We start from the raw sequence: 21,554 nt of genomic DNA on the forward strand, positions 1-21,554 counted from the left end.
ATATATATATACGACTTGTGTCTGTCTGTCTGTCTGTCTGTGTCTGTGTGTGTGTGTGTGTCCGCAATGCCAAGCCAAAGTTCTCGGTGGATCTTTTTCAAATTTGGAGAGCGTATTCAGCTACACCCCGGACACAACCTCATCGATGAGATATTTCAACATGTGCTCTCAGCGCACAGCGCTGAACCGATTTTGGTTTTTCTCTGTTTTTCTCTGGATCCATTCCCAGTAACTCTTCCTTATCTTCTCCAGTGTTTTCAGCGTTTATCTCCCTTCCTTCGTGTGGCGTCAATCCATATTCCCGTTACTACGTTACTATTTTTAGAATGTCACGATTGCACCCGTAAGTTGTCCTTACTGTAAAAGTGAAAAGGTCGAATCAATGTATAGCCACGCGAAAAATACACTGTCATCTATCTCTATATATTTATAGATATAGATATACATATATATATACGGCTTCTCTCTGTGTGTGTGTGTTTGTGTGTGTGTGTGGGCAACACCTGTGGATTGTAGAGTTCTGTTTGTGATGTGGTCTAGCGGCTTTGGTGTCTGTATGTTCAGGCCTTCCTTCGAGAAGCCATAACAGTTATTCTCAATCCCGTTTGAGTGGACTTCGCCTTCAAAGGTGATTGTGGTGTTTTGGCACTCGGTTACAATTGGCGTCGTCGACAGCGATGGGACTCAACATGAAATGTTCAGGCCACTGAATCATTTTCGTGCTGTTCCCATTCCACCTGGGAGGGACTTAAGTTCATTCAAAGGGGGTCGAGTGTGACAGGGAGACTACCGTCGCCCTTCACAGCAGACTCTGCAGAGTTGTTCGCCTTAGAAATTGTGGGCTTTCCTTGCATGTACCCGTAAGTTGTCCTTACTGTAAAAGTGCAAAGGTCGAATCTATTTATCGAAAAATCCACTGTCATCTATCTCTATATATTTATATATATAGATAGATATATACGGCTTCTGTGTCTGTGTCTATGTGTGTGTGTGTGTGTGTGTGGAGTCAACACCTGTGGATTGTACAGTTCTGTTTGTGATGGGGTCTGGCGGCTTTTGTCTGTCTGTATGTTATTTGAGAAGCCATAACAGATAATATAGGGCTAAGAAATAAGCTCTAAAATTCTCAATCCCGTTTGACATATACTAGAGGAATAGCGAGACAGAGACAGCCAGCGTGGTGGTTCACCACAATCACCTTTGAAGGCGAAGTCCTGTCAAACGGGATTGAGAATTTTAGAGCTTATTTCTAAGCCCTATATTATCTGTTATGGCTTCTCAAATGCCAGAACATACAGACAGACAAAAGTCGCCAGACCCCATCACAAACAGAACTCTACAATCCACAGGTGTTGCCTCCACACACACACACAAACACACATAGACACAGACACAGAAGCCGTATATATCTATCTATATCTATAAATATATAGAGACAGATGACAGTGGATTTTTCACGTGGCTATAAATTGATTCGACCTTTTCACTTTTACAGTAAGGACAACTTACGGGTACATGCAAGGAAAGCCCACAACTTCTAAGGCGAACAACTCTGCAGAGTCTGCTGTGAAGGGCGACGGTAGTCTCCCAGTCACACTCGACGCCCTTTGAATGAACTTAGGTCACTCCCAGGTGGAATGGGAACAGCACGAAAATGATTCAGTGGCCTGAACATTTCATGTCGAGTCCCATCGCTGTCGACGACGCCAAATGTAACCGAGTGCCTAAACACCACAATCACCTTTGAAGGCGAAGTCCACTCAAACGGGATTGAGATTAACTGTTATGGCTTCTCGAAGGAAGGCCTGAACATACTGACACACCAATGCCGCTAGACCACATCACAAACAGAACTCTACAATCCACAGGTGTTGCCCACACACACACACAAACACACACACACACACAGAGAAGCCGTATATATATATGTATATCTATATCTATAAATATATAGAGATAGATGACAGTGTATTTTTCGCGTGGCTATAAATTGATTCGACCTTTTAACTTTTACAGTAAGAACAACTTACGGGTGCAATCGTGACATTCTAAAAATAGTAACGTAGTAACGGGAATATGGATTGACGCCACACGGAGGAAGGGAGATAATCGCGGCTGAAAACACTGGAGAAGATAAGGAAGAGTTACTGGTAGTGGATCCCGACAACAAAAAAACACACACACAAAAAATCGGTTCAGCGCGCACAGCGCTGCGCGCTGAGAGCACGTGTTGAAATATCTCATCGATGAGGTTGTGTCCGGGGTGTAGCTGAATACGGTGTCCAAATTCGAAAAAGATCCACCGAGAACTTTGGCCGTGCATCGCGAACAGACAGACAGACAGACAGACAGACAGACAGACAGACACTAGTCTTATATATATATAGATATATATAAAACATCAGAAATTGTGAAAGAAACAATTGAAAGTCAGCAGAGACTTTCTTCCGAGATTTGCTAAAATCTCTTAGCAGAGAAAGAGAAAGAGAAAAAAGTATCCCTTCACAGACAGCCTATTGGGAGCATCAGACCCTCCTCAAGGGGGACCGAGATTTACAATGCAAAGTCCCTTTGTGGGGGACGTATCACAAGGAAATCTAGTCCTGAGGAGGACCATTGTTTTTGTACCTAGACCAGACACGTGTTTCGACACTATTGTGTCTCATCTTGGCCTTAAATCAAAGTGTTTCCCTTCACATATATATATATAGTACACTCACACACACACACACACACACACACACACGCACACACACACACACAAAGTGATTGCACTATCACAAAACTAAAATGTTAAAGTACAATCCCACTCCTATAATCCCCAGCAAAGGCAAGAGGAAGCTTCTTCTTACCTGTTCCTGGGTCAAGAAGAGAGATCCGCACAACAACTGGTCAGCGGAGGGCCTGAGGTCAGCTTCTCTTTGGCACATGGCTCTCATAGCTTTAACCTGGATCAAACAGAACACAGAGGTTTAATTGCTTTCACAAGGTATTAAATGTCCTGGGTGGTTTCCTGCCTCACATCAGTCCCCATGGGACACCCTTTTTACATTTAGTCAAGTTTTGACTAAATGTTTTAACATAGAGGGGGAATCGAGACGAGAGTCGTGGTGTATGTGTGTCTGTCTGTCTGTCTGTCTGTCTGTGCGTGTGTGTGTGTGTAGAGCGATTCAGAGTAAACTACTGGACCGATCTTTATGAAATTTTACATGAGAGTTCCTGGGTATGATATCCTGTGTGGATAAATGTCTTTGATGACGTCATATCCGGCTTTTTGTAAAAGTTGAGGCGGCACTGTCACACCCTCATTTTTCAATCAAATTGATTGAAATTTTTGTAAAGCAATCTTCGACGAAGGCCGGACTTTGGTATTGCATTTCAGCTTGGAGGCTTATAAACTAATTAATGACTTTGGTCATAAAAAATCTAAAAATTGCAATTAAAATTATTTTTTTATAAAATGATCCAAAATTACGTTCATCTTATTCTTCATCATTTGCTAATTCCAAAAACATATAAATATGTTATATTCGGATTAAAAACAAGCTCTGAAAATTAAAAATATAAAAATTATGATTAAAATAAAATTTCCGAAATCGATTTAAAAACAATTTCATCTTATTCCTTGTCGGTTCCTGATTCCAAAAACATATAGATATGATGTGTTTGGATTAAAAACACGCTCAGAAAGTTAAAACGAAGAGAGGTACAGAAAAGCGTGCTATGCAGCACAGCGCAACCACTACCGTGCTAAATAGGCTCGTTAATTTCACTGCCTTTTGCACGAGCGGCGGACTACGGTCATTGTGAAAAAATGTATTTTTTACAAGTAAAATGACTATTTCTAAGAATACTCACCTCAATTTAACTAATAGGAGTTACCTTACTTACGAGTGCTAGACTGAGAAGCGTCCTATGTTACCAGTACTAGACTGTAAACAAGGTCGCTAACTCTAGATTTCCGTCGGTATACCATTTAGGGGAGTAGTCTCCCTTTGTCGGTAGTACCTCTCTGCGCATGTGCCAATGCCCATAATCCCCAGTTTCAATTCGAAGCTATTAAGTCAATAGCGGGGTTGGTGGGAGGGTCTCTGGTTAAATTGAGGTGAGTATTCTTAGAAATAGTCATTTTACTTGTAAAAAATACATATTTCTTTCGAATACATCACCTCAATTTAACTAATAGGAGAATAGATAACAGGCTGGAGGGTTGACTTTCGATCGGTAATCTAGTGTCACCTCACCCGACTCAGCCCATTTGTCCGGAATCCCCCCTGTAAAATCGGGGGAAGAAAAGGATAGATCATCGGACTGAGAAGCAAGAAATCCTGAGTCGGGCGAGTGGCAAGTTGCATTGTTGCCACTGTGTCAACTTGCTCCAGAAAGGGACAATCGAAAGAAAGTCCCACCTGTCAATGTAGAGCTGGTTTCTACTCGATGGTCGTTACTATTCCTCTGATCACTTGTCTTTATCAATGTTGGGTTATGGTTATGACTTGCCATTATGCGCCTTGAGCGACCCAACTCCCCAGCAACGTAAAGTTCTGCAGGCGGATCAGGTGAACGACCTAAAAGATGAGGAATGGTCAGAGATAACAATTCCTCTAATACCTTGAACTTATCACCAAGGTGCGTCTCTGCGACTGATCCTCCATTTAAGGGAGATTGACAGAGTTTCCAGAGATCCTGTAGAATTCTGGTCTGAGGCACCACTTTCCATGGCAAACAAATGTGCCAGTCGCATGAATGAATATATATATCCTCTCTGAATTTACCTCTCTAATGAGGATGGTAGGCACAGATACCAGTGTAAATTCAGGCTGACTTAGCTGTTCCTCCTGCGTGACAGGAAGTAAGCGCAAGTGCGCTCAGCAGTACGGTCACTGTCTGCACCTTACCTGTGCCTGTCTCAACGCATGTGGGGGCTATAAGCCTACCCTTAATGGTTATAGGTACCATTTGTCCTAGAATAGCCAGTGAAAGACAGCCAGCTGTATTGCCTTTACCCAAGGGGAAAACCTGCTTCTTACTTTGAAATTCCACACTTATAGCGTGAGGGGGTCCCCAGTGACCATGGGCATCTCTGAGCCCTTATTGGCTGAATGACCGCTCTTGTCTTACTCAAGAGGGTGCCATGCCTGGCATGCAACTCACTGAGAGGTCCCATTTGTGATTTCAGCAGGACCGTTTTCTGGCTTGATCAGCCAGGTCCTTGATCTAGGTTTTCTGTAAACATGGTTGTAGGTGGCATCTGCTGGGTTGTCTGCCCAGCATAGGTTTTGTGGGTTCTGGGACACTCCAGATTTCTGTAGAGCTCACAAGTTCTTAGATGACTATGCAGTGATGTTCTCCGGCCTATGGCCGAAGGTGCACTATCTTGGGCTGATGCAAAGTTCTGCCCCCTGGTAGTTGAACTCACAAAGATGTCTTATGTTGTGATCTCAGTAGTACTTCTGCCTAGATCACCCAAGTCCATATCTGGATTTCCAGTAGGCGTGGCTGTGGGCGGCAAGTGTTGCATTGTCTGACCAGCATAGCTTTGTGAGCTCTGGGGCACTTCAGCTGTTTGTGGAGCTGAGCTCTAGGGTGACTATGCAGAGTTGTTTTCAGGCCCCTGCCTGAGGCAGGAGGTGTACTCTCTTGGTCTGATGCATAGTTCTGACTTGACAAAGGTCTTAGTCAGCACCCGAGTTGCCACGTTTCTCGCCCAAAAACGACGCGTAGCCGTAGACTGGGAGTGAGCGAGATAGGCTGGTGTGTTATTCCTGGCTCCAGCTAGGATCTCACTGTGTCTCTACCTCAGGCTCTTCGAGCGAGGGAGAAAAGGCTGGTGTGGTATTCCTGGCTCCAGCTAGGATCTCACTGTGTCTCTACCTCAAGCTCTTAGAGTGACACAACTTATACTCACCCAATAACCTTGTGTCACCGTAGACTGGGAGCGAGGGAGATAGCCTTGTGTGGTATTCCTAGCTCCTGCTAGGATCTCACTGTGTCTCTTTCCTCCAGCTCCTTTAGCTTTTGAGTCCAGGCATCTGAGAGTCTACATATGGATGGGATGGACACATTCACCCACTGTCAAAGGTATTGCCGCACTCATTATGCCTTTCGGGGGAGGAATACCTCTAGGTCTTATCTCTGTGGTCCAGGGATCTTAGAGTGCCAGTTGTAAGAGGCAAACGAAGCTTGTCCAATTCAAGGTTCGGTTGGAAGGGGTGGCTGAGCCTTCCCAAATCCAAGTGTGTCTGTGGCCGTACCCAATACCCCTAAAGGTAGAGGAAGCTCTTCTTGTTCCAGGAAAATTTGACTCAATGATGGAGGGACGTATGGTTTACCCAGTCCAAGATGTCTGGCAGCACTAATCAATCCGCATGGGCTGAGAGGTCCTCCTTGATCTATGAAATCTGGCCCATGGATCTCATAGTGCGGATGGCTGGCCAGACCTCAGACTATCTCTCAGTGTCCTTCCTGGAAAGTCCATGGAAAAACGGGCGGAGTCACCTCGGGAGACATTCCCTCTTTAGTCAAGTCTGTCCGTCTCTGAAGCATGACGTAGGTTGAGTGCTGTCCCTGTTGAAGGGTTTTGCCTTGACTTGGTTTGTTTGTTTGCTTAACGCCCAGCCGACCACGAAGCGCCATATGATCATATCAGGGCGGTTCTTGACTTGGTCCAAGTATGATAACCATGAGGTTTTGTAGCCTAAGGACTGCCTGACCCTGGGGTAGGTTGTCTTCCAAAAGCTGCTGATCATCTCAGGGGCACCTGCCCAGTGATCTTAAACGGCCCATCCCTTCTCTAGGACGTCTACTGTCGTCTCTCCTGTTGATGCTTCTGCCAGAGTTGTTACCATTATCAGTCGAGATGTGACCTGTAACAGGTGTCGGACATCCTCTGTTGAGTGTCGACTGTACAATCTGACATTTCTATCATCATCCCCTGGCTGATGCGGGTGTCAGATGACATTCAGGAAGAAGGGGCAACTCTTACAAGTTGTTACGCTGAGTCCGTCCACAGGTCATGAAAGCATTCTGTACTTGACGATCTCAGAGCACTTCTTCCCCCGTCTCTGCGTTATCTCCAACAGCTCCCCGCCTTGTGATGTAGCCTGAACATGCTCACCCGTGTTGCCCGACGCTTGTATGGCAAGATTCTTGGGCCTGTTACCCTGTTGAACAAGCTCCACTCCAAGTGTGAGTGATCTTCAGAGTCGTTTCCTCAGGCAAATGTCTTGAGACACTTTGATTCCTCTTATCTTGGTACGCAGTGTCTGTCTTGTAGCTGTGTATCCGAAGGAGACATCTAGAGACCTCAAGAGCTTGCAGTATGCATGGAAACTGATGTGACTACTATACCCTGTTCAGTTGTCCACCGCTGTTTGACTGGTGATCTGTATGCAGATTGCAGGTGCCATCTTGTTACTGGTAGGGCGGCTCCCCGGTGTGAAGGTTGTAGCCTCTAACCATTAGCTCTCCATTCCAGGTGATGAAGATAACTAGGAGGCTCTAGGCATTCTCCTCACACTCCCAGACTTCTGTGTAGCCGGGCACTGCTGAATATGGTCAGGCGTGAAGTGTTGGTCTAGTTCCAAGAGCGTTAAACATTAGGTCTTCCTCAGTCCGTCAGGAGGTGGTAGACAGGCAATGGGGGGCGGGAGCTGTCCTTCCGGTGCTGAAGCATCGCTACAGGCAGTTTGCAGCACTGAATACTGGTAGTCAAAATGCATGAAGCCACCATCATGATGGGGAACCCTGGCAAAGATAGTGGTGGGAGGGGCCCAGTCCTGTCAACAGCCGTGTTTCGGGGTCACCTCAAGGGAGAGGTTGCAGACGAGGCTGTAGCTACCTCAGGGAGATTCTACTCATGTTACGCCCAGTGGACGTCTTGCCTGACAGCTGGAGGGTCTGTCATAAGCTGTCGCAACGATCCTGGGAGTTATAAGGCGAAAAGGAAGCCTGTCTCTTCCTGTGCTTACTGGAGGTATTCCCCCAGAACGCCCGACATTGTCTGTTTGGTAATGTCTACGTATATATAAATACATGTCAATATGACTTAATTCCCCCTCGTACTGATAACGGCATGGATGTGCCAAGAGTTTATCCAGTACCTTTCTCATGAGAGTAGCCGCTCTGTCTAGGAGGCATAGTTAATTGTGTGTTGTAACAACATCCGTTTAGCAAATATGTTATATTTTCCATAATATGAAATGATAAACATTGTATCCCTTGTATGAACCTGACTAGAGCCAGTGTTATTTAAGGGCGGCCTCTTATTGTTAGGTCCTGTTGTCTACTTCTGAGAACCTAGTCGTAGGATTAGGTGACAACAGTAGAGATGTGGCCTTGTTAAAGGTCAAAGGCTTAGGTTTTGCCTACGAACCAGGAATAAGTAGAGGCATGACAACATTATAGGAAGCTCCCCTGTGAGTATTATTCAGAGCCTTGCTCGATCTTGCATGTTGTGAAAACTCAGCTGAGTGTAATACTCATGTGTTAACAACCAAGTTTATTCATGCCCCTAAGGCATGGTTTCAACTGTATATTATTCATAACATGTCATTCAAGTGTAATGTACATCAATTGTGCACTGGAACAGAACATAAGTATATATGTGTGCCTGTTCTAATTGAATTTGAAGAGCTGTCTCCTGGCACTGTGGTATCAACAGATTTTAGCTGAGTGTAAATCTCAAAGTGTAAACACTTGAGTTTAACCATAAGTTAAATCTTTACCACTCAGATAGCTGATTTAAACACTCCATGAAAATGGAATTTGTAACATCAACTGACTTCTTTGATACCCTTTGCCAAGAAATTTTTTATTTTTTTTATTTTTATTTTTTTTAAATATATATTTATATATATATAATGTGTATGTATGCACGCATACAAGTTTACAAGTTAATCAAGTTAAGTTGGCAAGGAAAGTATTCTTTATCCAATTTGAAGAAGTACCACCACGTGGTCTCTGTGAGTCCACCATGATCATCTGATAAAAATACCAAAACCATAATCTGCCAACCGCAGAAAACATCGTTTCCCAGAAACATAGGAGAGAGAATTACTTGCCTTTCTCTGAGAGTAAAGGAAGTTCCCTCCGTAAAATTCCCGGAGGCGCATATCTCAATCTCAGTGTTTGGTTTTCTTTCCAAGCGGGCGAGGTTTGTTGTTGTTATTCTTCGATACAACCCGCTTTCAGTTCTATCAGCGTTCAAGCGTACTGCGGTCCGTATCTACGCTGCCCGCAAAAGTCATCGCAGTTTGTAATGACCGAAGTATTCATACGCCATATGTAACATTCGCGGGCGCTCTGTGCCTTCAGTTCAATCAGCGTTCAAGCGTACTGCGTTCCGTATCTACGCTGCCCGCAAGAGTCATCGCAGTTTGTAATGACAGAAGTATTCATACGCCGTATGTAACCTTCGCGGGCGCTCGATACTTTGTACGCCTAAAAAAAGCCGGCGCTTCCGGTCGGGATAACGCCCATGGTAAACCTCGCTGTAGTCGATAAAAAGCTGTTAAAACGCAAAAAACTTCCGGGTAATTTCGAAGTTGAAGGTCTTGTTCGTATTCCTACATTGATGTGTAGGGTGACCTGCCGTTGCTTTCCATTGAAAGCGGCAAGGTAAGTTATCGTTCGCGGAGTTCTACTGCGCCAATGAAACCGGTCCAACCGCTGTAAATATCTGTTCGACATTCGTAACGACTGAGTAAAGAATAGTTGTCGTTCAATTGCATGTTCACTAGTTAAAAAAGACAAGTAACGGAGCCTGTTAGGCTCTGTGTGTCAACGAGGTATCATTGATGATTGAAGTACCTTCTACTTATGACCAAGTAACTTTGTTACATTTTTAAGCCGTTTCACTTTCATTTTCACGGTTCGTTACGTTGTTCAACGTGATGAATCATTGAATGTATACGGGCGTAGTAATCGCCCTTAAAAAGGAAAGCCCAAACCGTGATTGAAGGTGAATGTTGTAGTTCCTGTGAAGGAAGTCTTCTTAGACGGGAAAGGTCTAAATACACGTCTAGCTCCCCGTAGCAAGAAATTGAAACTGGGGATTATGGGCATTGGCACATGCGCAGAGAGGTACTACCGACAAAGGGAGACTACTCCCCTAAATGGTATACCGACGGAAATCTAGAGTTAGCGACCTTGTTTACAGTCTAGTACTGGTAACATAGGACGCTTCTCAGTCTAGCACTCGTAAGTAAGGTAACTCCTATTAGTTAAATTGAGGTGATGTATTCGAAAGAAATATGCAGTGCGTTTCATTCTGTGAGTTCCACAGCTTGACTAAATGTAGTAACTTCGCCTTACGCGACTTGTTTCCTGTTCTCTTATGGGTGGTTGGGAAGGGAGTGGGAGGGGATGGGAATGGGTGGAGGCGATAGGGGAGGAAGGTTCATATACATGGGTGTGCATAAATGCATGCAATCCAAATTCTGACCCAAAAAGGCAAAAACATTTACATACATGCATTTTCATTTGTCAAGCAAAAAACACAATACTCGTGAATATTCTTCATGTGTGCATTCTAAAACTAACAGCAAACCTCCTTTTTCCATGATTTACTCTTCAGCTCTTTTGGCACTTGACCCTTCTGAAGCTCCCCTGCTTTCTCCGCTCTCTCTTGCCAAGTGACCATCTTGTAGCACATCTCCAAGAATATCACGCCAACGCTGTAAATATCACTCTGCAAAACACACACACACACACACACACACACATCTTTGTTACTTGCATGAAGAAGACAAGAATGCTTTGTTTGTTTCCTAGCTGTGCCGTCATCTACCGAACCTACAATGTTATCACCTTGTCCTGAGGATCAAATTTGTTTAATCTTTGCAATGAAATCTCCCCACTTGGCGTATGAAAACTGGGAAATACGCTGTTTACAACCCAACACATTGCATTGCAATTAAAGATAAATTGATATGATATGAAAAGTTAAGGCTGCGACCACCTTTTTATATAATGACCACTATTGCTTGGTCCCATGGGTGGTCAATATAGACATGTTTGACTGTACTACTCGTACTAGCCAATGCAGGAATTGCGTCAATCTTACTTTTTCATCGTATGTAGAGCATGACACCATTTCAGGGGCAGCATATGGGGAGGTGCCTACACAGTATCTCTGGTTGTGAACTGTGGTGAAAAAACAGATCAAAATCATGTGACAATTGAAAATAAACATTTCTCATTTTCAGGTTTGGAATAAAATCCTTCAGTGATGCACGGGTTTTACTTATACGTAGCTGTGCATACTGTTACAGGCTTGATAGGCTGAACAAACCTAAAACCTGTTTTGAACACAAGCCACAACAACCTGTGCTATGCTTAGCGTCTATCTTTACAACCTTGATGCAGATCGAGAGAGAGATTGAGAGAGAAAGATCGAGATGTCTGCTAGCTGTGTCCCCATATGTTCGTAAAAAAAAATGTAAGACAGCTGATAAAAATGAAATTACAAGGTGCAACAAAAATGAAAACAACATGACAAGGGTGGGAAAAAAATGAGGTGGCAGGTACAAAAAGACATCAAGAAGAGAAGTGCTAAATAAATTACTCAACAAAACTGCAACATTCTTACTAACCATCAGATTTGCTGTTGCTCTTATTCTCTGCCTCTCCTGCACCGCCCACTTTGGCCAGACCGAAGTCTCCAATTTTTACAAGGTCTCCTTGCAGAAAAATGTTGTCAGGCTGGAAGAAAAGGCCAACATATTAATTAAATTTCCGTCACTTACAAAGTTGCACACGAACAGATAAAGCAGAAACAGAAAGAAGAACAATGTTTGACTCTGAAATGGTCAGAATACAAGTATCAAATGATTGTATACTGCATGCTTTGAATTAGTTTCGATCTTTCGCCACGAGAGCTGAGAGGTGATACAGATCAACTGAGGCTGATGGGGTCTATGTCGACCAAAAGAGTGGGATTCCCTGTTGGTGGAGTTCTTGTATACAGGGAATCCCACAGGGTTTAGTTTTTCAATAAAACTTGCAATCCATACTCGAATTTCTAAGAAATAACAAAAACGATCAAAAAACATCAAATTCTACCAATGTTGCTAAGCATCACGTGACTTTCAGTGATATCAGCGAAATTCTACAGGAACTACACCCTGTGGTATTCCCTGTATACAGGGAATCCACCTACAGGAAGTCCACCTACCGAGAATCCCACTCTTTTGGTCGACATAGAACCCATCAGCTCAACTGAGAGCCATGATTGCTTCTCCAAGAAATGATGGATTGCGTTAACTGGAAAATTCCAGTATTATACCAATACATATCTGAAAATACTGAAAATGGAACTGGCAAAGGGTAATACACACAGAATACTATTTCATTTGACAGATTTTTAACCTGTATTATTATCATGTAATCACTTGATTTAACCTTTTGGCTTGAGGATCGAGATATAGAGTATTTTTACACCACGTACTTGTGAAGAGGTACAGGTTTGGAAAATGGCTAGCATGATCATGCACTGCTTTGGACAATGATCGACTCACAGAACAACTGATAGTAGCAAATATTTCAGCAGTGTTTTTAATAAACAGTAATTACAATAAACTACAACTGAGGCTTAAAATGTATCTCTATCATCTATGACTGCTGAACTAGCACAGTTCATGTACACAAAAGACAGAAAGGGCAACACTTTCCCCAAACAAAAACTTCATCAAGTACATATATAGCTGTGCAACCCTCAGTTTAATGTTTCCCACCTTCAGATCACGATGAATCAAACCATGCTTGTGGATAAATTTCACTCCTTGCAGAACCTGGTGCATTTTGTCCATAATTGTCCCCTTATCTTTGATTGTTGCTGTAAAGAGAAGATGCAGAGACTGCATAAAAATGTGGAGAATACAAAATAAGTACAGTATAATTAACATGGATAGTAACTTTGATCACACAATCTTTGTTGAGAGGAGAGAATTACCCAAATATTCAAGTATGGTTTATACATATGGGCAACTCCCAAAAGGTGCCCAAGAGGACACTGAATTTTCATTTTGGGTTTCTCAATATGTCTTTTGTATCTTTGTTATGTTAAATGATTGAACTGTTCACATTTTTCATTTAAAAGACTGCAGGATGAGAAATTAGTGTTTGATGTGTTGCTTGTAAAACTGATTCTCGTGACACACAACATTTTCAGTGCTAGAACTTAGTTCATTTAAATTAAAAACCAAGATTAAAAAATATTTTTTATATAAGCTTTGATGGACTCTTTGCATTCATAGCCAAATAAAGTGCTCACAGATCATGTTCCTTGAAAATTCTCATCATGTATGTGTCACGTCACTAAACAGTTTTTCACTTATGCAAAAATGCATTCCACAAAAAATAACAATTTCTTCCTGATAAAACGTTTTAATATCCCACTTTGTTCAAATGAACATATTTGTCTGCAAAAGATACAAAGGCTTGAGTGAAGTTTGATCTCAAAATTGTCTAAACATCTGTTTTTTGTGACAAACCAATGTATTTAAGTCACACGTCACAAGAAACAGTGTAAGTAACACAAATCCTTTATTCACAACTCAACTCAACTCAACTCAACTCAAATTTTATTGGCTTCAATTTTCATGGAAGAATTTGTCTTGCGCTTGGGAGAAAGTAAGAGTATAACATATAAAAACAGCATTCATATCACATTTCATGTATCACACACAGTAATCACTAGTATAAGCCTACAATTATCACATTTGTACCTGTATCATACATGCAAATAAATAGTATCACATTTCCACGTATCACACACAATATATACATTACATAACATACAGCAAGCTTCCATCTCCCGCGCCCCCCCCCCCCCCCCCCCCCTCCCACACATACATATCCTCGCACGTGCGTCGACTCCATACAAATGACATCATCAGTCCATTAACTAAAATGCACAATGACTAGTAGTGGGTACATGATACTTAATACGTGCTCAACTAGACCTGCTAACTAAAATAATAACAGAAACAAAAACAAGGACTGGGCACAACATTTACACGTGTGTGACCTACTTACATCAGGTGCCTGTGATCTATAAATAACAATGATTGCGTTTAAAGTAAAACATGAATAATGCCGATGTTTACTAACAATGAATACATAACAACTAAGATAAGAATGTATGTGTTTTCATAATATGATTATTTTATAAAACACAGTGGGGAAATTTGGAAAATAATTTTTATACGAAACTGCGCACATCGAGTCGAGCTCTGTAGCGTGTGTGTTCGGAGGCAGGAGACACACATGGGAGTGGAAGCAGCACCAAATTAAGCAATGTGAAGAAACTTAATAAGAAAACCATGTTTTTACAATCATAAACCCCTTTGTTGGAGAAAAAAAGCATATGTAAATGTTTTTTGTGACAATAGCGTCACGTGTTATGACTTGTAACGAGAACAATCTGAAATTATCCAGAGTCTTTATTACACGCAGTCGTGTGGTTTCGTTTTGTTTAACTTCTTGATCAGAAACATTTTAGATCAAAAGAAGCAGTAAATTAGATAAAGTAATGGATTTTTATAAGGATGTGTTGTTTCTTGTGACATGTCATTTTGGTGAGACACGATCATTACACTGAACTTGACGCCTGGCTGCCATTTCGCTCATCTTCCCGAAAGTCGTTTTTCGGCACAAGACTGACAGCAAAAGTGCATACCCCACTTCTGACCGAAATCACCCCCCTCCTGCTGAGAAAGGTGCACTCAAATATACAGGAGACTGACATCCCTCCTGTTTTCCACTGCTGCTTTCACCTTTGTACCAGGAGTCAGATTAGCCATGCTGCCCTGTTATCGACTTGGTCACAGTAGTGGTGAAATTTGATGACCGGCTGTCCCTACATTGCAGGCATGACCTACAATTCAGACCGAAAATTAGTGTCCGCGTCCACGTTTTGCAGGTGTCCGCTTAAGAGGGGGCAATTATCGTTAAAAAACACTCTGTGCCTAGCAAATCTGACCCTACATGTCAGGTGTCCGCTCACGCCGGGGGCCGTACATTGCAGGGACTGCTGTATATTCAAAGCCAAGTACACGTCCAATGCAAAAAAAATGTTCATAGCTTACAAGCAACGCCTTCATTTCTTTTGTCAAGCCAGCCCCTGAGAGTGGATGTGCAGAGCTCCATCTGGATATATAAAATACTGGAATATTCCTGTAGAAGAAAGAGAGAGAGCAAATATCAATAAACAAACACAAAACTTAGATAATACTCAAAAGCTGTAAATGTATGCATGTGTGACTGTATGCACGTCTGCATGACTGTTTGCATGTGTGTCGATGTGTGCCTACAAGGGTGCATGCATGCTTGTGTTTGTGTATGCATGTTTGCTGGTTCATCCATTCTTTACGTGTAAACAGTTCAAGGCATAACCATGCAAGTCATGTATCATCATGTGTACGTAAATGAATCAAATCATACTTCTGTTTCATCGGATTCCTCCTCGCTTTCATCTGCATCTTCATCTTTATTGTCTTCACTGAAAAGATAAAAGCAGACATATGGCACTTAAATAATACACTTGGATATGTGTTTAGGTGACATATGTTCAGACTTTTAAAACAAGAAGAGCAAACGCTCGATCGAGTCACTTTCGCAGTTCTGAATATTATATGAGGCATCAGATGGACAGGAAGAAATTGCTATTCACAACAGAATACAGATGTAAATAATTTGATGTAAAGAATAATCCTATAAAGTTTGAATCAAATCCGATGAATAGTTTCAGAGATATGATATTTCAATTTTTTTCCTTCAAGACATACCTGTGACCTTGAAAAAGGTCAAAGGTCACCAAAGCAGACGTCAAAGTGTAGAGGTCACTGGGAGTCACGTTCACATAAAATTTGAGCCCGGTCACTTTTATAGTTTCCGAGAAAAGCCCAACGTTAAGTTGTGTGTTGCCGAACAGAAAAGGCTAGTTATCTCCCTTGTTTTTCTGATAACGTTCGTAAAAGGCTACAGATGTAAATACTTTGATGTAAAGAATAATCCTACAAAGTTTCAATCACATCCGATGAACTTTGTCAAAGATATAAAATGTCTAATTTTTCCTTTGACGCTGACCTGTGACCTTGAAAAAGGTCAAAGGTCAACGAAACCATCGTTAAAGTGTAGAGGTCATTGGAGGTCACGACTAAACAAAATATGAGCCGGATCGCTTTGATAGTTTCCGAGAAAAGTCCAACGTTAAGGTGGTGTCTACGGACGGCCGGCCGGACGGCCGGCCGGCCGGACAGACTAACACTGACCGATTACATAGAGTCACTTTTTCTCAAGTGACTCAAAAAATGGAACTAGAACCCTTTCTTAAACCATCTCTTATTGGAAAGATTAAACATCAACAAGAAAATGCAAATACATGTAATACATTGTCAGAACCTGTGAATGGCTGCTACATGTACGCTGTAAACTTTTGAATAAAAGTATGATACAGTCGGAATCGTTTATAACGTAACCGGTTATAACGAATATTGGTCATAACGAACATTTTATTTTTCCCCTGCCAGCGCTGTTCTTATTTATCTCTAAAAACAAACTGGTTATAACGAAACCGGTTATAACGAGAAACTGCTTACAACGTCAACATTTCTTGTTCCCAGACCAGAAAAAGAACCGGTTAGAACGAAACTATGACGCAAATCCAACTTTTTCGTAACTTATGACTTATGACGTCAACTTTGGGAAGTAATTCATACAACAAGATGGCGACTAACTATTGATTATAACGAACATTTTATTTTTTCCCTGCCAGTGGTGTTCTTAGTTATCACTATAACGAAACCGGGTATAACGAATATTGGTTATAACAAACATTTTATTTTTTCCCTGCCAGCGGTGTTCTTGGTTATCACTAAAAACAAACCGGTTATAACGAAAATGCAAAGCAGAAACAAAGGTATAACTTTTGCAACTTGAATTTGTTTGTTCTGTTATAGAGTCACGCTGCAGCTAATTTTCCTTATTCAAATGTATCGTTGCTGATCTGTGTTGACCATTTCATTTTGCGTTCGTTTATGAGAAGATTATTATTTAACGACACTATTATTTTAATCCAACTGGATTGCTAGTGTCGCGATAGTTAAGCATTTGTAAACACTGTCAAGTTGTACAGGTTATTTTTGTGCTTCTGTTTTAGTTTGAAAAAAGAATCCATTTTTCCATAAATATGTAGTTCCAAAAGACAAGGATAATTAAATTCATTACAAATGAATTTATTTGAATTGTTTTCACCAGTTTCTATTTGTAAATTGCTTGATAGTTTAAGTAAACATCTAAGTGTTGTTTTTTTGTCTATTTTCTTTTCCGCCTGCAAAACAAAGCCATTATTGTGTACATCAATTTTTAGACACCAGGTCTTTTGTTGTTGTTTTTGTTGTTGTTTTTATTTCATTGTTACATTCTTGGGTACAAGGTTATGGCCTAATAAACAGATTTGTTGAAGAACAGAATTCGATGTGTGTGTGTGTATGTGTGTGTATGTGTGTGTATGTGTGTGTGTGTGTGTGTGTGTGTGTGTGTGTGTGTGTGTGTGTGTGTGTGTGTGTGTGTGTGTGTTTATTGTTTCAGGCAAACTTTGGTATTTCTGTTGAAAACGATCTCTCTGCTTAATTATTCATTTATTTGACCGTTGTATAGACCACATAACAGTTGATAATTCTCCACTTGAATCTCCAGCTTTCCCTAGGCCTGTTGCATGCCCCATACCCCCCCTCTCTCTCTCTCTCTCTCTCTCTCTCTCCATCTCTCTCTCTCTCTCTCTCTCTCTCTCTCTCTCTCTCTCTCTCTCTCTCTCTCTCTCTCTCTCTCTCTCTCTCTCTCTCTCTCTCTCTCTCTCTCTCTCTCTCTCTCTCTCTCTCTCTCTCTCTCTCTCTCTCTCTCTCTCTCTCTCTCTCTCTCTCATGTACGATTATGTATGTACCTCATTGAATGTTTTAATGATATGACAAAAAGATTACTTATGCAACAGAAAACAATACTTATTTGCCAACATTTTACCATTTTTACGTTGAAAATGTGAAGAAACCGGTTATAACGAAAATCGATTATAACGAATAAAAAACGTTTTCCCCTGAGATTCGTTATAAACGGTTTCGACTGTAGTATACTGTTTCCCAACAATTCAGTGTTTCCATTACACTGAGATTACAAAAATCCACTAAAAAAAGAAAACGCATGCTTCAGATTACGAAGGTATTCAATTTACTCAAGTACTTTAAATGCAAAATATCTTCTCCTTTCCCCAGTCCAGCAAACATCATATCTAGCTAATCCTTTTACATACACACACACACACAAACTGTGACACACACACACACACACACACAAATATATACAGTCATTCATTATATTAATATGGGGGAGGGAAAGCAATTCATTAATAATAACCAAAAAAGGACTTACTCGCCCTCTTCCTCAGCATCATCATCTACCCACTCATCATCATCATCCTCATTATCTGCTTGTGAAGGGAGGTTCAGTGGCTCAACTGCTTCTTTGGATTCAAACACAACACTGGAATCACCATCTGAAAGTGAAAAGCCACGACATAACAATGAATTTGTTTTTCACAATGATTTATTCAATTATTTGTTTTTCACGAGGCTCATTGTCTTCAGCTATTCAAAGTGCCATTCAAATATATATACTGTTTCTTTCCTTGTTCTTATCAAAGTTGTGTGATATCTGTTTTATTTTTAACCTCACTCTCCTTTATATGCTGGTTATGATTATACGACTTATAGGATTGTAGGTGTGTAAAATGTGCTGAACTTATTTTCATGTTCATAACTAAATTCATAATGGCCTTATTTTATTGTGCTGACCTACCTGATTTTTCCTCATCTTCTATCCAAGAGGAATGGTATCGCACAATGTTTCGGTGGGAGAGGACTGAGAGAGCATGAACTTCCCTCAGCTGTAATTGTAAAGCAAAAAAACACACACAAAAATTATGAAAAGAATATTGGATGGTAAAAATTAGAATAAAAAAACTGAGAAGACCTAAAATGCCTCAATGCTACAAAACAAACAACTAAAAGAAAAGCCATAACAGCTTTTTATTCGATATTACTTAATTGTCCAATCTGTAGACTCTCCCATATCGGTACGACCGTTATTTATACAAATTCTGCAGCTTGACCTTTTACAACAATTACTACAACAACGTACATGGGAGCCCTTTTTTCCAGATCTATACAAAGCTTTTTCCACTGAGACTGCTACTCCTATCTTAAAAGTTATCTAAAGAGCTAACAGTATGTGTGATGCAAATATGATGGTGTCACAATTTGGTGACATGGATTGGAGATAAGAACACTCTGTCGAGTGCCTATCTCCAATTGTGATGGAAAACGCCTGTGCTTGAGTCGGGGTGACGGAATGAAACCGCTGACAAAGCATAGCCAGCACGGGGATTTCGTTTTGCAGGAGTTCCACGTGCGTGATTTTGCTTGCTTGGCGAAATCGACTGCAACTTTACAGGATATGTGACACGCGGAGTCACGTGATGTTTTCAAGGTTGTTTGGGGAAGACATGAAAAGGACACTCGAACACAGGGCAGCGACAGAGAAAGATCGGTTTCCTCCATCCTGAAGTTAGATGGTCTTCTTCACTCGGTGACATATTGTTTTAAGTCAGAGTGCCGTTCTGCATGGTACAGTAGGGCTTCACGGAACCATAAAGGAGAGAGAACTTTTCGCTGTGTTACCTGTGCGGGTCAACAAGGTTGGCAGGTTTTGATTCTTAGCTGAGCGGGGGATTTTTATCCCACGCATGAAGTAATTCAGCAAGAGTCGGATGGCGGTATTGTCGTCGATGGACAGGCATTAGCCATACGAGGGAGCGGATTCGCTTAAAGGAGAGCTACTTACATAGGCTGTTGAGGTAATAAATCATTATTTAACGCTGTTGACGAGTCTGTGTTTGTGGAATGAAATACTCTCTGTTGTTCTTTCCAGGTTAGCGCATAATTTGCTCTTTGTGACGCTAAAATAATAATCTGTATATGGTTTTTGCAGATATGGAGAGAAGGAAGGAAAATGGCTGATTTGTTGTTTTATAAGTTCGTTTGTGCAGGCCCACGTGCTCGATGAAATATGTAAAGGTGACATGTTTAAAGGTGGTGTGTGAAGGGTTGCGTGGCATGTTTAGTGCACCAATGCTTTTTGTTGCAGCCTTACGACTTGCTACGTAATCGGTGTCTACTATCTACGGTACTACGGTCTACATAACCTGTCTACGTAACCTGCCGACGTAACCTGTCTACTTGCTGTAACCTGGTGTTCTGGTGGTTGCTGTCGCTGTCGTCGTCCTGCCCATCTACGCGTCTGCTACATTTTCTGGTAGACTACGGGGAGGATCTTCAGCGACTGAGTGAGGCGCCTGATATCTCCCAGGCATGAGAATTGAAAATTGTAAAAAAGGCGGAAAATTTATAACTGAAGACGCGAAGCGTCAAGTCGACGGCGCGAAGCGCCTAGCTTTACTAGGGAGGTCCGGGGGCATGCTCCCCCGAAAAAAAATTTTCTCCAAAGAACCCAGATGGTGCAATCTGGTGTCATCTGAGCTCCAAGTTTGCCATTAAATTCTGTTTTTAGAATCAGAGTTTTTAGTACAAAAATGTACCAATTTTTGCTTTTTTGAAGAAAAAAAATATATACATGTATTATATGGTTTAAATTTGTAAAAAAATTGATCTGTTGAGACAAACAGGAAAATGTAACTTGTAACACAATCTGTGCAATCTGGTTTACTTTCAAACATAAAAGTTCAATAACTGAGGCGGGTGGTAGCAGTGCGTGAACAAAGTACGGAAAGTTTTCGTGGGCTTTTGCGCAAAGGCCAAAGTAACCGGTGCTTTTCTTGTGTGCCTCCCCCCTTTATTTTTTCGGCGGACACTTTTGCATTTTCGGCGGAACAAAAAACAAGAAGAGCAAACGCTCGATCGAGTCACTTTCGCAGTTCTGAATATTATATGAGGCATCAGATGGACAGGAAGAAATTGCTATTCACAACACAATGAGTCACGTTCACATAAAATTTGAGCCCGGTCACTTTTATAGTTTCCGAGAAAAGCCCAACGTTAAGTTGTGTGTTGCCGAACAGAAAAGGCTAGTTATCTCCCTTGTTTTTCTGATAACGTTCGTAAAAGGCTACAGATGTAAATACTTTGATGTAAAGAATAATCCTACAAAGTTTCAATCACATCCGATGAACTTTGTCAAAGATATAAAATGTCTAATTTTTCCTTTGACGCTGACCTGTGACCTTGAAAAAGGTCAAAGGTCAACGAAACCATCGTTAAAGTGTAGAGGTCATTGGAGGTCACGACTAAACAAAATATGAGCCCGATCGCTTTGATAGTTTCCGAGAAAAGTCCAACGTTAAGGTGGTGTCTACGGCCGGCCGGCCGGACGGCCGGCCGGCCGGAGAGACTAACACTGACCGATTACATAGAGTCACTTTTTCTCAAGTGACTCAAAAAATCGGTTCGGCGGACAATTCCCATGCCTGATCTCCACTATTCCCT

General features: G+C 41.5%; 1 protein-coding gene and 1 long non-coding RNA gene across 2 annotated transcripts in view; one reads left to right on the forward strand and one right to left on the reverse strand.

The window, feature by feature from the left end:
- The window catches only part of LOC138973574 (uncharacterized), a 42,081-nt gene extending 24,607 nt beyond the window's left edge, over positions 1-17,474 (forward strand). Inside the window, exon 2 of the long non-coding RNA XR_011458070.1 lies at positions 17,285-17,474. This is a non-coding gene — a long non-coding RNA (uncharacterized lncRNA). The remainder of the gene's footprint in view (positions 1-17,284) is intronic.
- The window catches only part of LOC138973507 (eukaryotic translation initiation factor 2-alpha kinase 1-like), a 37,187-nt gene that overhangs the window by 3,035 nt on the left and 12,598 nt on the right, over positions 1-21,554 (reverse strand). The window contains exons 3-11 of the mRNA XM_070346220.1: positions 18,853-18,940; positions 18,427-18,550; positions 15,445-15,502; positions 15,090-15,177; positions 12,735-12,835; positions 11,595-11,703; positions 11,066-11,145; positions 10,550-10,690; positions 2,853-2,948 (exon numbers count right to left, since the gene is read on the reverse strand). Of these exons, the coding sequence (XP_070202321.1) occupies positions 2,853-2,948; positions 10,550-10,690; positions 11,066-11,145; positions 11,595-11,703; positions 12,735-12,835; positions 15,090-15,177; positions 15,445-15,502; positions 18,427-18,550; positions 18,853-18,940 (885 nt within the window). The remainder of the gene's footprint in view (positions 1-2,852; positions 2,949-10,549; positions 10,691-11,065; positions 11,146-11,594; positions 11,704-12,734; positions 12,836-15,089; positions 15,178-15,444; positions 15,503-18,426; positions 18,551-18,852; positions 18,941-21,554) is intronic.

The sequence above is a fragment of the Littorina saxatilis genome, linkage group LG1 (genome assembly GCF_037325665.1).
Source record: "Littorina saxatilis isolate snail1 linkage group LG1, US_GU_Lsax_2.0, whole genome shotgun sequence".
Lineage (NCBI taxonomy): Eukaryota > Metazoa > Mollusca > Gastropoda > Littorinimorpha > Littorinidae > Littorina > Littorina saxatilis.